Genomic DNA, 15,028 nt, shown 5'->3' with positions numbered 1-15,028 from the left:
CTTCTGTTAGGTCCATACCATTTCTGTCCTTTATCGAGCCCATCTTTGCATGAAACGTTCCCTTCAGATCAGATCAGATCAGTCACTCAGTCATGTACGACTCTTTGCGACCCCATGAATCGCAGCACGCCAGGCCTCCCTGTCCATCACCAACTCCCGGAGTTCACTCAGACTCATGTCCATCGAGTCAGTGATGTCATCCAGCCATCTCATCCTCTGTCATCCCCTTCTCCTCCTGCCCCCAATCCCTCCCAGCATCAGAGTCTTTTCCAATGAGTCAACTCTTCACATGAGGTGGCCAAAGTACTGGAGTTTCAGCTTTAGCATCATTCCTTCCAAAGAAATCCCAGGGCTGATCTCCTTCAGAATGGACTGGTTGGATCTCCTTGCAGTCCAAGGGACTCTCAAGAGTCTTCTCCAACACCACAGTTCAAAAGCATCAATACTTCAGTGCTCAGCTTTCTTCACAGTCCAACTCTCACATCCATGCATGACCACAGGAAAAACCATAGCCTTGACTAGACGAACCTTTGTTGGCAAAGTAATGTCTCTGATTTTGAATATGCTATCTAGGTTGGTCATAACTTTCCTTCCAAGGAGTAAGCGTCTTTTAATTTCATGGCTGCAGTCACCATCTGCAGTGATTTTGGAGCCCCAAAAATAAAGTCTGACACTGATTCCACTGTTTCCCCATCTATTTCCCATGAATTGATGGGACAGATGCCATGATCTTCGTTTTCTGAATGTTGAGCTTTAAGCCAACTATTTCACTCTCCACTTCCACTTTCATCAAGAGGCTTTTTAGTTCCTCTTCACTTTCTGCCATAAGGGTGCTGTCATCTGCATATCTGAGGTTATTGATATTTCTCCCAGCAATCTTGATTCCAGCTTGTTTCTTCCAGTCCAGCGTTTCTCATGATGTACTCTGCATAGAAGTTAAATAAGCAAGGTGACAATATACAGCCTTGACAAACTCCTTTTCCTATCTGGAACCAGTCTGTTGTTCCATGTCCAGTTCTAACTGTTGCTTCCTGACCCACATACAGATTTCTCAAGAGGCAGGTCAGGTGGTCTGGTATTTCCATCTCTTTCAGAATTTTCCACAGTTTATTGTGATCCACATAGTCAAAGGCTTTGGCATAGTCAATAAAGCAGAAATAGATGTTTTTCTGGAACTCTCTTGTTTTTTCCATGATACAGTGGATGCTGGCAATTTGATCTCTGGTTCACACAGTCAAAGGCTTTGGCATAGTCAATAAAGCAGAAATAGATGTTTTTCTGGAACTCTCTTGTTTTTTCCATGATACAGCGGATGCTGGCAATTTGATCTCTGGTTCTTCTGCCTTTTCTAAAACCAGCTGGAACATCAGGAACTTCACAGTTCACACATATTGCTGAAGCCTGGCTTGGAGAGTTTTGAGCATTACTTTACTAGCGTGTGAAATGAGTGCAATTGTGCGGTAGTTTGAACATTCTTTGGCATTGCCTTTCTTTGAGACTGGAATGAAAACTGACCTTTTCCAGTCCTGTGGCCACTGCTGAGTTTTCCAAATTTGCTGGCATATTGAGTGCAGCATTTTCACAGCATAATCTTTGAGGATTTGAAATAGCTCAACTGGAATTCCATCACCTCCACTAGCTTTGTTTGTAGTGATGCTTTCTAAGGCCCACTTGACTTCACATTCCAGGATGTCTGCCTCTAGGTCAGTGATCACACCATCGTGATTATCTGGGTCGTGAAGATCTTTTTTGTACAGTTCTTCTGTGTATTCTTACCACCTCTTCTTGATATCTTCTGCTTCTGTTAGGTCCATACCATTTCTGTCCTTTATCGAGCCCATCTTTGCATGAAACGTTCCCTTCAGATCAGATCAGATCAGTCACTCAGTCATGTACGACTCTTTGCGACCCCATGAATCGCAGCACGCCAGGCCTCCCTGTCCATCACCAACTCCCGGAGTTCACTCAGACTCATGTCCATCGAGTCAGTGATGTCATCCAGCCATCTCATCCTCTGTCATCCCCTTCTCCTCCTGCCCCCAATCCCTCCCAGCATCAGAGTCTTTTCCAATGAGTCAACTCTTCACATGAGGTGGCCAAAGTACTGGAGTTTCAGCTTTAGCATCATTCCTTCCAAAGAAATCCCAGGGCTGATCTCCTTCAGAATGGACTGGTTGGATCTCCTTGCAGTCCAAGGGACTCTCAAGAGTCTTCTCCAACACCACAGTTCAAAAGCATCAATACTTCAGTGCTCAGCTTTCTTCACAGTCCAACTCTCACATCCATGCATGACCACAGGAAAAACCATAGCCTTGACTAGACGAACCTTTGTTGGCAAAGTAATGTCTCTGATTTTGAATATGCTATCTAGGTTGGTCATAACTTTCCTTCCAAGGAGTAAGCGTCTTTTAATTTCATGGCTGCAGTCACCATCTGCAGTGATTTTGGAGCCCCAAAAATAAAGTCTGACACTGTTTCCACTGTTTCCCCATCTATTTCCCATGAAGTGATGGGACCAGATGCCATGATCTTCGTTTTCTGAATGTTGAGCTTTAAGCCAACTATTTCACTCTCCACTTACACTTTCATCAAGAGGCTTTGTAGTTCCTCTTCACTTTCTGCCATAAGGGTGCTGTCATCTGCATATCTGAGGTTATTGATATTTCTCCCAGCAATCTTGATTCCAGCTTGTGTTTCTTCCAGTCCAGCGTTTCTCATGATGTACTCTGCATAAAAGTTAAATAAGCAGGGTGACAATATACAGCCTTGACGTATTCCTTTTCCTATTTGGAAGCAGTCTGTTGTTCCATGTCCAGTTCTAACTGTTGCTTCCTGACCCACATACAGATTTCTCAAGAGGCAGGTCAGGTGGTCTGGTATTCCCATCTCTTTCAGAATTTTCCACAGTTTATTGTGATCCACACAGTCAAAGGCTTTGGAGTAGTCAATAAAGCAGAAATAGATGTTTTTCTGGAACTCTCTTGTTTTTTCCATGATCCACCGGATGCTGGCAATTTGATCTCTGGTTCACACAGTCAAAGGCTTTGGCATAGTCAATAAAGCAGAAATAGATGTTTTTCTGGAACTCTCTTGCTTTTTCTATGATCCAGCAGATGTTGGCAATTTGATCTCTGGTTCCTCTGCCTTTTCTAAAACCAGCTTGAACATCAGGAAGTTCACAGTTCACACATTGCTGAAGCCTGGCTTGGAGAGTTTTGAGCATTACTTTACTAGCATGTGAGATGAGTGCAATTGTGCGGTAGTTTGAGCATTCTTTGGCATTGCCTTTCTTTGGAATTAGAATGAGAACTGACCTTTTCCAGTCCTGTGGCCACTGCAGAGTTTTCCAAATTTGCTGGCGTATTGAGTGCAGCACTCAGGATTTGGAATAGCTCAACTGGAATTCAATCACCTCCACTAGTTTTGTTAGTAGTGATGCTTTCTAAGGCCCACTTGACTTCACTTAGTATCTCTAATTTTCTTGAAGAGATCTCTAGTCTTTCCCATTCTGTTGTTTTCCTCTATTTCTTTGCATTGATCGCTGAAGAAGGCTTTCTTATCTCTTATTGCTATTCTTTGGAACTCTGCATTCAGATGCTTATATCTTTCCTTTTCTCCTTTGTTTTTCGCTTCTCTTCTTTTCACAGCTATTTGTAAGGCCTCCCCAGACAGCCATTTTGCTTTTTGCATTTCTTTTCCATGGGGATGGTCTTGATCCCTATCTCCTGTACAATGCCACGAACCTCAATCCATAGTTCATCAGGCACTCTATCTATCAGATCTAGGCCCTTAAATCTATTTATCACTTCTACTGTATAATCATAATACATAAAGATGATAAAATTCCTTGCTCTCAAGCACCTATATATCCAACAAACTAAACAATAAGGAAGAATAAAGTAATATAATAACAGACACACAATGCTACAGAAGCATGGAAAATGTCCTTAAGGAAATGAGACAATAATAATTAACAAATCTTTTCCCATCACAGTCATAAGAACAAGGACTCTGGCTTACTTATTATTTTGATGTGCCTAGCACAATGCCTGGCAATAGAAAGGGTGCTCAGAAATTACTTGTTAAATACTACCAATACTAAAAAAAAAAAAAAAACTGTTTTATGGTATAATTTCAGAATTGTGGTGAGGGGAGATTGAGAACAAATTCTAATTTCAGGGAAAACAATCCATTCAATTCAAACAAATCACTTTCTAATGATAAAGGGAAACATTAAGAACCCTTTAAAAAAAAGAGACAGATTAACATCTATTGTAGTTGGTTTTGTTTTGAGGGTTTTTCTTCTTTACCTGTCAATAGCATCACACTGGTAAAGTTGTTTAAGAGCTTCCAAAATAAGTCTTTCATTAGGTGGATCCAAATAGGGGAACCTGTGTGTTTAAGTGATACATAAAATGAGACTTCATTCCTTGAACATGGCAAGATTTTATACAGATTTGAAAATTTCTTTAAAAGGTTTTCCTTCTGTTTTTTCAAGTCTTTCTTTTCTCTCTCTTTTCTTTTTAGCATTCTATCATGGTAATCAGCATTCGACAAAGGAGGACATTTTCTCTGAATCACACTCTCCTATTTAATTGAAGAAGCCCTTTTCTTTATTCCCCCTTAGCTGCAATACTCTCACGACTCCTCTCTACTTAACAACGGTTCTTCATAGCCAATATCATCTATTCTGTTCTGCAGTCTGTAATTTTTATTACAATTTTAAAAAACAGTGAAGAATTAACTGAAAGTGGCTAAAAAATTACAAATTATTTAACAGTACCTAAAAAATTACAAATTATTTAACAGTACAACGGTTTTTGATACAATGATAAATATCTTCAATTAACTTTACCAATTTGCTTTATTGTCTGTAGGGATATGTATGGACTTAGTTTCTCTTGAACTGTCTCCAAACAGATTGCAAACACAATGCCAATCTACCCCTAAATATTTCAGAGCATGTCCCCTGAAAGAAAGGACATTCTCTTACATACCACACTATCATTAAGCAACGTAAGACAATTAACAGTATTCACAAAGGTCAGTATGACTATTGAGAGATGCCTCTAGAGCATGGGATCTATTTCACACTTGAAGATAATTATTTCTTCAAATAAGGAAAAAAGTAATATTCACAAAGGACAGCAGAGAGACATATAACCAAGGTGAATATATACCTGCCCACCGGGACAGTAATTACTTATTATCTGCACTGGATTATTTTTTCCACCATTAGTTTTGAGATGATACATTATCCACTCCAACTTCTCACTTTGGAAAAGGGCCAAAAGGGGACAAAAGGTCCAATATCTTACACAAAAAAAGTCCATTCCAGGACTGACAGCTCTATTTCAATATAAATAAACAAAAATTTGGTCAACTGTTTTATAGTCAGCTTTCCTACAACTTGTACCAACAAATCCTGTTATCTGCTAGAACAAGAGTTAGCAAGCAGTTTCTAAAGGCCAACTGAGTTACAAGGGAAGCCACTTTTTAAAGGCAAGACAGTAAATATTTTGGGTTTTACAGGCCATATGGTCTCTGTCACAACCACTCAACTCTACTGCTAAAGCACAAGCAGCCATACATAAATAAAAGGGCATGGCTGTGTTCCAATAAAATTTTATTTACAAAAACTATCAATGAGCCTGGACCAGATTTTGTGACCCCAATCCTAGAGCAATACCAAACTAGTCAGCTTCCTCCTCTACATAAGAGCCATTTTAGATTTGTTAAAAGGACAATTATTTCTCCCCTTGATTATATCAAGTACCAATTCTCTCAAAATCTCCTTGTATTATCTGGTTTCTAAGAGACCCACCATACATAATTAGCATTTTTTTTTAGAAACAATCTAGTTTGTCAAACTCCTCATAAAACACAATGACATGCAAAACTGAATTCCAAATGTGGAGTGACCAACACTGAACAGGAATGCTATAATTCCCAATCATCTGGACACTGCAGTCTATTAATAATCATAGTTTATGCAGTAGGGTTTTTTAAAATTTTTAAACAGAATAACTGCAAACTCATATTAAGTTTGTGGTGATCAGATAACTTCAGATCTTTTCCACATTGAATTTCTTTAATGTGCAATCAAAACACAGGATTTAAGATATACCCTTTCAGACTTTTACCTTGGTGATTTGTGCCCCAGGTTCTGGCCTATGAGACCATTCTAAATCTTAGTTTTAATCATCTACCTATTAGGTATACAAGTTTTTACCAAAAATCTGGAAATCGTTATTTTAATACATTTATTTAATATTTTCATTAAAATTGCTTATCAGGAAAAAGTGAAATTCAGCATACTACCAGTAAAACCCCCATCAAGGCTTGGTGAACAATTAATCAATACTTTCTGGGTTTGGCTATTTGGCAGCTATACCCTAATTCAGCAGTACTGTCATATTCTTATTCAAAAAGATGTCAGATGTAATCTTTTTAAATACTGCGGTGAAAACAAGAGACATCAGGTTATCATTCAATCACTTCTTGTGGTGCAGCCATTACATGAATGGTCCTGTCTTCAAACTGAAAAGGGAATGGTTTGAGGACATATTCTTTGTGATCCATTTTGATTCACATTGATGATTACAAACCAACATTATATTCTCTTAAACCTTTTTCCAATGAACAATGGTAGAATTTGCTAAGAATCAATGTAAAGCTTACTAGGCAGCTATTTCTATAACCTGCTCTTTTCTTAAACAGAGAATTTATTTTTTTTTAGTTGCTCACAATTTTCTGGTAACCTGTTCTGCATAGTTTCTCAGAGATGACCTACAGTACCTCTGACATTATATCAGCAAGTTCTTTTAGTACTGTGGAAATAATGTCTAAAGCCTCAAGACGACCTCATCTGTGGTTGTTAGGGTTTCTCTCAGTATTTTCTAATCCATACTAGTCGTCATCCCTTCTTATCTAGACTTGTTCTTCTCTTTTCAGTTTTAAAATCATTCTTTATTAAAAATGTTTATTTATTTGTTTATGTTGGCTGTCCTGGGTCATCGTTGCTGCACTCGGGCTTTTTTCAGTTGCCGCAAGCAGGGCCTACTCTTCGCTGTCGTGCTTGGGCTTCTCATCGCAGGGGCTTCTCTTGTACAGCACAGGCTCTAGGCGTGCAAGCTTCAGTAGCTGCAGCTCACAGACTCAGCAGCTGCGGCTCATAGGTTCAGTATTTGGGCTCGCAGGTCCTGGAGTGTGCCAGCTTCGTAGTTGAGGCAGGTGGGCTCAGCAGTTGTGGCGCACTGGCTTAGTTGCTCCATGACATGTGAGATCTTCCCAGACCAGGGATTGAATGAACCTGTGTCCCCTGCACTGGCAGGCAGATTCTTATCCACTGTGCTACCCACCAGGAAAGTCCCTAAAATCATCCTTGATGGAGGAGAATGGGGAAGCACAGTAACAACAAAAGCTCCATTTTCTTTTGTTACCTATGAATACTATACCATCTATTTCAAATTCTGGTTCTCTGTGGTGGGGAGATAGAACACGGTAAATATAATTAACACTGCTGTATGTTATATATGAAAGAATTCTCATCATAAGGAAAAGAACGTTTTTTTCTATTTAATATTTTATCTGTATGAGATGATGGATGTTCATTAAACTTACTGTAGTAATCATTTCACAATGTATATACGTCATTATGTGTATCCCTTACATTTACACAGTGCTGTATGTCAATTATATCTCAATAAAACTGAAGTAAAAAGAAAGAGGGGTGGGGAAAGAAGTCTTTTTTTTTTTGGTCTCTAACATTTAAAAAATTTTCAGTCCTTTCTAAGTCTTAAAACTTAAGATGGAAAAATAATTCAGTGCAGATGATATTGAGCAATTATTGTTTCTAGTTTTCTAATATATATTTATTCTTGGTTATATGCTGCTCTGTTAGCCTTTATAAATACTTTCAATCTGAGTTCATCTGTTTGGTCAATTAGATTTCTTTAAAATGGCCTTTCTAATATGTATCATATATGAAAACAATTTTATATATCTGCTTTCTTCTTTCTAGGATTTTTATTCTCATCTAGAAAATCTCTGCTGTTACAATAACTACCAAAAAAAATCTTAGATGGCTTTCCAAGAGTATATAAAACATATCTGGATGTATCTAGTAACTATTTCCCTTATTATGAATTTAAAGAACACGTGAAAAAAAGAAAAGAATGTATGGTCATCTTCTCCCTAGGTTCCTGACACTTCAACATCCCCAGGCAATTAAAAGCAAAATTAAGACAAAGACAATACTCTTCTTTCACTATTTCTTCTACCATAAATTTTATAATGGTAAAATTTCAAGGCCCTACAATATTCTGTCCCATACTAATTATATAGTTCAACATTTAACTAAAATTTAACAGTTGTTCTATTCTTTGCTTCATATCTCAATCTCATTTCCCCATTAGAATTTAAGCTTAGCAAAAGCAAAACCTACTGAGTATTCCCCTCTCATGGTACTTGGTACCATGCTGGCTACATAAAAAATGCTAATCCCCCCAAAAATAAAACATAACACTTTCAAAGTGGAATTAAGGTCATTGTATACCTTTCATTACAGAGAAACAGTGGTCACTAAATGATCCAAATAAACACCAGCCTGAAATACTCCATTAAGCCATGGTTAAAATATGAGCAAGGGATCAAAACCCAGTAAAGCAAGGGAAAGAAACCTTTTATTTGGGTTTAGTTAAACCTTGAAAATGGAGTGCCATATCTGTCAAATACTTCAAAAAAATTTCAGAGGAAAAAACCTGACTCCCTAACACATTTTTCTTTTTTTTCAAATTGTCTACATACCTTATTACATCATGTATGGCAAGGCACTTTAAGGTCAGAACTACAGACGTCAAACTAGTTCTCTTAATCTCAGGGATCACATGGTCAGGCATACACTGGTTCCAAAAATCTTTACTATAGATCCGAAAGCATTTTCCTGAGGAAGTCCTGCCAGCTCGGCCACTTCGCTGTAACGCCTCACTCCTTTAGGAAAAAAAAAAAACAACAAAAAAGTCCCCAAAATGTTCTGTGATTTTTTCCTAAGTAATTCATTTTCTTTCTCAAAGCAATTATAAATTATCTAATGAACTGCTCTTTGAACAAAAAGGCTTAACACAGAGACTTACTTTGAAATTGGAACCACCTCTAGGATATCCAATCCTAACCTGGGGTTGTGATTTAACTGCTTCACAAAGCCACCGTCCACCACGTATCTAAAGAGCATGGAAAAAAGTTAAGTTTCTAGAAAATACGGAAAGACTCGCTAATTTTTAACCACTTTGGATACTTCTTTTCTATCAAACTAACAACTACACAACAACTTTTCAGTTAAGGGTTAAAACCTGAAAGTGAAGAAATTGGAACTCTATTGGTTCCACTGCTATTTTGGAAATGTAAAATAGTTCAGCCAATGTGGGAAATGGTTTGGTGGGTCCTCAGAACATTAAACGTAGAATTACAATATGACTCAAACTCTCCATTCCTAGGGATACACTCAGAAGAACTGAAAACAAGTACTCAGCATATTGCATGTGTGTGTGCTCAGGCGTGTCCCACTCTTTGGGACCCTGTGGATTGTAGCCCGCCAGGCTCCTCTGTCCATGGGATTTCCCAAGTAAGAACACTGGGGTGGGTTGCCATTTCCTCCTCCAGGAGATCTTCCCCACCCCGCGATCAAACCCACGTCTCCTGCACCGGCAGGCAAATTCTTTGCCACTGAGCCACCTGTGAAGCCCACTCAACAAACACTTGCAGACATATATTCACAGTGCACTATAGGGGCACTATAAGAGCCAAAAGGTAGAAACAGCATAAATGTTCATTAACCATTAAGAGATGAAAGGGTGAACAAATTATGGTCTACACATATAACAATGCTATTCAGCTATAAAAAAGCATGAAGTACTGATACATGCTACATCACAGATGAACCTCAAAAAACATGCTGAGTGGAAGAAGCCAGGCACAAAAGATCACATGCTGTAACTCCATTTATATGAAATACCCAACATAGGGTATTCATTAAGTGGTGGCTGCTAAGCGCTAGGGGGGAGGCATAAATGGGCAACAACTCCTTAAAGTATATAGTTTTATTTGGGGGGGATGAAAAGTTTTAGGACGCGATAGAGGTGGTGGTTGCACAACACTGTATATGGAATAAATACTACTTTATTATCCACTTTTCAATGTAAATCTTATGTTGTCCCATAGAAAATAAGGGCTTCCCTAGTGGCTCAGTGGTAAAGAATCCACCAGCCAATGCAGGAGATGCAGGTTCAGCCCCTGGGTGGGGAAGATCCCCCGGAGAAGGAAATGGCAACTCACTCCAGTATCCTTACCTGGAAAATCCCATGGACAGAGGAGCCTGATGAACTACAGTCCATGGGGTCGCAAGAGTCAGACACCCATTTAGTGACTAAACAACAACAAATGAAAAACTTGAAAATCAGCTCTAAATCATTCTAACAGGTTCAGAATTAATTCCATTTACTCTCTAACAACACCACTTTAAGCCAATTAAATGGAGAACAAGTCAGGTTAAAAACTTAGTCAGAAACAGTACTAAGTCTATCATTCACTAAGGGAACATTCTGAAAGACGCTATTTCATGAATATTGCCTTGGCTGGAAACAAAAAATTACAGAGATTAATTTACTCAAGAGAATTGCTCACCTAAGCCCTTAGTGAAACCATTATTTTTAAAGTTAAGAGAAGCAGAGGAAATTAAACTTCCTCTTAGATCTGGAGGATCATTTTACCCAAAAGAAACATACAGAACCTTTGCGGCAGGTCCAGTCATCCTTTGGCAGAGACAGACTTAGTTAAGGACATGAAATATACTGGGTAAAAGATAAACATCCAGAAGGAATGTGGCTCAAAGGTCTAAAAGAACTTCTCATTTAGCTCTCAGTCTAGATTTAAAATTTCCAAGTGTTTCTCTACAAAATTTCTCAAAAATTTGATGGCATCATTGATTACACTGAAATATAAAGTCCATTTCACAAACAGCTGAAAAGCAAGAAACAGTACCTCCAGATAAATACTTGGGTTTACAAAGCTAACTATATGAAGTGGAGCTGACAGGTCAAAAGGGAATATCAGATCCTCTTAGGTATCTGCTGGTAATGGGAACATAGAAAAACAGGTTTGGCCTCCCACTTAAAGAAATCCTTGAAACATTACACATAATCTTACATTTGGGAAGAGGAAGCTACAAGTTGCCAAGTACAAGTATTTAAAAGTATCAACAGAAATACTATATGCACCTCCTACTCCATTTCCTATTCAGAGCAAACAATAATTACAAAAAACGCTGGGTGATTACAAGTTAAGGAGGTGAGAGGGGAACTGGTGGCAGGCACAGAGACACAAACTGAATATTTTACGATTAGCTAAGTGGCTTCCTTGGCTTTCAAAGGAATTTTAAAAGTTTACCTGATCCCATCTATTGTCAAAGATGTTGCAGAAATATTGGTGGATATGACACATTTTCTAATTCCAGGTGGAGGTGGCAAAAATATTCTTCTCTGTTGATCTAAAACATATATGAAAAGAAAAGAATAATTCACAACATGCATGTGTAACATGCATGTGTCGAACTCAAGTTCTGAAAAACTCATTTCTTTCCATTAGAAGTTGTTTTCTTTACCTCTTTAATTATCTTGAATTAAAAATACAATAGCAAGAACTGCTCTTTTACTCATCTTTTACTATTAAGATATCTAGATCCACGGAACCAGATTACTCTTGCTAAAGTTAACCCTACAGCAGTCCTTTATGTAGGTCATAGCTCCCTTCGAGACTTTAAAAACTGTGGGCCTCGTCTCCATTAAAAATCACACATGTACACATACACAAAATTTTTCTAACAATATCAGGATGTTCGGGGGCTCTCTGAAGCCCATCCATGCACTACAGATTAAGAACCTTTCTATGCTTTAAAGACTGATTAACTAAGGTTAATCAGTTTTTACTTTTTCAGATGCTGCTGCTGCTAAGTCACTTCAGTCATGTCCGACTCTATGTGACCCCAAAGACAGCAGCCCACCAGGCTCCCCTGTCCCTGGGATTCTCCAGGCAAGAATACTGGAGTGGGCTGCCATTTCCTTCTCCTTTTTCAGATGACTCCATCTCTCAACAAGTAACACCATCCTGATTTTCACTACCCACGCATTCTGAAGGGTGAGCCCCAGTAGCAATGCTCAGAGTAACTTTGCTCCTCTGGCCATAGTTTATGGTGCCAAGGATAAACCTCTCTCCAACTGGACCAGTTCTCATTCTCCTTTGAATCTCTTGGAATAAGGCCCAAGAGATGCTCAATTTGATTAGGCCAGTCTCTTGCAAAGAGGAAAAATAAACTTGTAAACCATAGGGAAGTGACTAATATATATAGAGGAAAGCTAGTCTAAAGAGAGGAAAGAATGAATCATCTGTAACAGTTCACAAGAGAGTATTTCTGGGTGCCTGGCGATCTCCAAGCCTTAAGAGACATGGTATAAAACAAGTAGAAAGATGGATTTGGCCAGACTTGCCCACCTGCCTGGTTAAGCAGAGAACAGAATAGGAGAGTTGCTGTTTGCAAGGAAATGATAACACCATAGGTGAAAGGAGATAAGTGAAAACTGTTAAAAGTCTTGATGCATTCTGAAAATTGTTAAATTCGAAGAGTGAATTGGCAGAAACAGGAAGTAATCATCAGAAAGATGTTTAAAACTAAGGTCAGAAATGATGATACTGACAAAGTCTACAATGCTAGGTTTTCAAATGAGTGGTCATGGTGGGATGAAGGAAAAGCTCAAGGGGTCAAGCAAGAGATTTGGTAGATTGTCTGTTTCAGTGATCTCCAAAAATGGAGATCTGGTGACTCCCTGGTCATTCCAGGAAGTACACAAGTCAATCTACTGGCATATGAAAAGAAATTATCAGCATATGTATTTATATTTGTATACATAAATTTGTATTTGTATCTGTATATATATATATTTCAACATATACATTTATACTGAACAGTATATACATATACTGTAAAAAGAAAAAAATTTTAATGCATAGTTGCATTTGATTTCCACAAGATATACCCATATTCATTTAGAAAAATTTTTCTACTTGAGCAGCCTCAAGTTGTTCTCTCCTCAGCAGCCAAGGAAATCTTAACCAAACCTATTTTTAAGTAAAGTACAAAACGTGTTTCCAAATAAAACCTTATAAAGATCCAGGTATTCCCAGTATATAAAACAGACCAAAGTTGAACTCTCACAAAGGAGAAAAGGAATGACACAGACGAGCACAGTTTTAAAATCATGTACTAGGCCAACCATCTCATTTTATAGATGAGAAAACTAAAGCCCAGAGAGTTCAAGTGGCTTGCCCAAGATTCACATATAGACAGGCAAGTTTAAAACCAAGTCAACCATTACTGCTCTTCTACATCATACTGAAATTAACTTAAGTAAAAAAAAAGTGCTAGAAAGGCAACTGACACATAAGTGATAAAGATTATTTTTTAGGCGTTTCTTAGATTTAGGTACCTCATTTCTTCCAGATAGTTCAAATGAGTCATACACTACCCAGTATTTCACATTATGTTTACACATTTATCTGCTGTCTATCTATTCTACTACAATGTAGCTCTGTAAGAACAAGGACTTTCTCTTATTCAAGACATACCACTCCCCTCCCACCCCAGTACCTAAAATGCCTGGACCACAGAAAATGCTCAACAAAGTTCAAGCTCAACAAAGTTCAATGAATTGATAAATTTTTAAATACATGGTATAAATAACAGAGATCCTTCTACTTTTAAAATTCCACATTACCGTAAAAGTTTACATAAATTAGAAATGTCCATTCTGAACATGTTTATGATCAACTCTGTTTTTCAATTAATTCATTTCTAAAAGTACCTAATTTTCATCTTCAATTCAAGCAAGATTTCAGTTTATCACTGTTCATTAGTCAATTAAAAAGTCCTTAACCTGCTATTTTGACAAGACTCACATTTGTTCCATATTTACATTTCACCCATATACTTTAACACCATATTCCACAAGTATGAACATATGCCAATTTTATGTCTCTTTGTAAAGGTTCGGGGGAAAAGTTAAATACATATGTCCTAAAGCACATTCTCAGTTTCCACAAAGAAAAGGGGAAACAATACTTTCACTGCATGCGAGCTTAGTTCCTCAGTCATGTCTGATTCTGTGTGACCCCATGGACTGTAGCCCACCAGACTCCTCTATCCATGGAATTTTCCAGGCAAGAATACTGGAGTGGGTTGCCATACACTCCTCCAGGGGATCTTCCCGACCCAGGGATCAAACCTGCATTTCTTGCATCTCTTGCACTGGCTCTTTACCATGTCTCCTCCACCAAGCTATTTACCACTGAGCCACCAGGTAAGCCCACCTAATAAGGTACCAGGATGTAAATTAACAGGCGAGCAGGGAGGATTGGCAAAAAGGCAGAAAGATGTTTCAAAATCTACCAAGAAATAAAGACACTGAGGCTCCACCACTTAACACTCTTAATATTCCTAAGATACATGTATGTTACATATTATATGTAAGGCCAACTGAAACATCCTCATAAAATTTGTTTCAAATTGTTCCTAAAGCAGAAACATGTTTGAAAGAGAATGTGTGTGTGTGTGTATGTGTGTGTGTGAGAGAGAGAGAGAGAGAGAGAGAGACAAGAGAAAGAAAGAGAGAGAAAATGTGTATAAAAGGAACACAGAGCTATAAACAGAAACTTAATCAAAGGGGGAAAAAATGATTCTGGAACAAAATAAAAGTAGTACAACACTGTTCAGCTCAAACTCTACCCCCACTGGAAGTCATTTTTGGGTGCATCAAAAATATCTTGAGAATCCTCACTAACACAGCTGAAAATCAAATTTCTGACACAGAGAAAAGGCTTGAGATAATCAGTAAATGTAGTTGAAAAGATAACGTAACTGGAAGGAAGCTAAAATATATAGAAGCGAGGCAATCCAACATAACGATTAAAATTGCAGATCAAA

General features: G+C 38.1%; 1 protein-coding gene across 2 annotated transcripts in view; it reads right to left on the bottom strand.

The window, feature by feature from the left end:
• The window catches only part of DHX40 (DEAH-box helicase 40), a 55,209-nt gene that overhangs the window by 26,865 nt on the left and 13,316 nt on the right, over positions 1 to 15,028 (bottom strand). For both annotated transcript variants that reach the window (XM_061390189.1, XM_061390190.1), the window contains exons 8-11: positions 11,443 to 11,542; positions 9,135 to 9,221; positions 8,809 to 8,991; positions 4,311 to 4,391 (exon numbers count right to left, since the gene is read on the bottom strand). In XM_061390189.1, coding sequence (XP_061246173.1) covers positions 4,311 to 4,391; positions 8,809 to 8,991; positions 9,135 to 9,221; positions 11,443 to 11,542 — 451 coding nt within the window. The remainder of the gene's footprint in view (positions 1 to 4,310; positions 4,392 to 8,808; positions 8,992 to 9,134; positions 9,222 to 11,442; positions 11,543 to 15,028) is intronic.

This window comes from Bos javanicus, chromosome 19 (assembly GCF_032452875.1).
Source record: "Bos javanicus breed banteng chromosome 19, ARS-OSU_banteng_1.0, whole genome shotgun sequence".
Taxonomy (NCBI): Eukaryota; Metazoa; Chordata; class Mammalia; order Artiodactyla; family Bovidae; genus Bos; species Bos javanicus.
The sequence above is the reverse complement of the archived record's forward strand: the minus strand, read 5'-3'. Positions and strand labels throughout refer to the sequence as shown.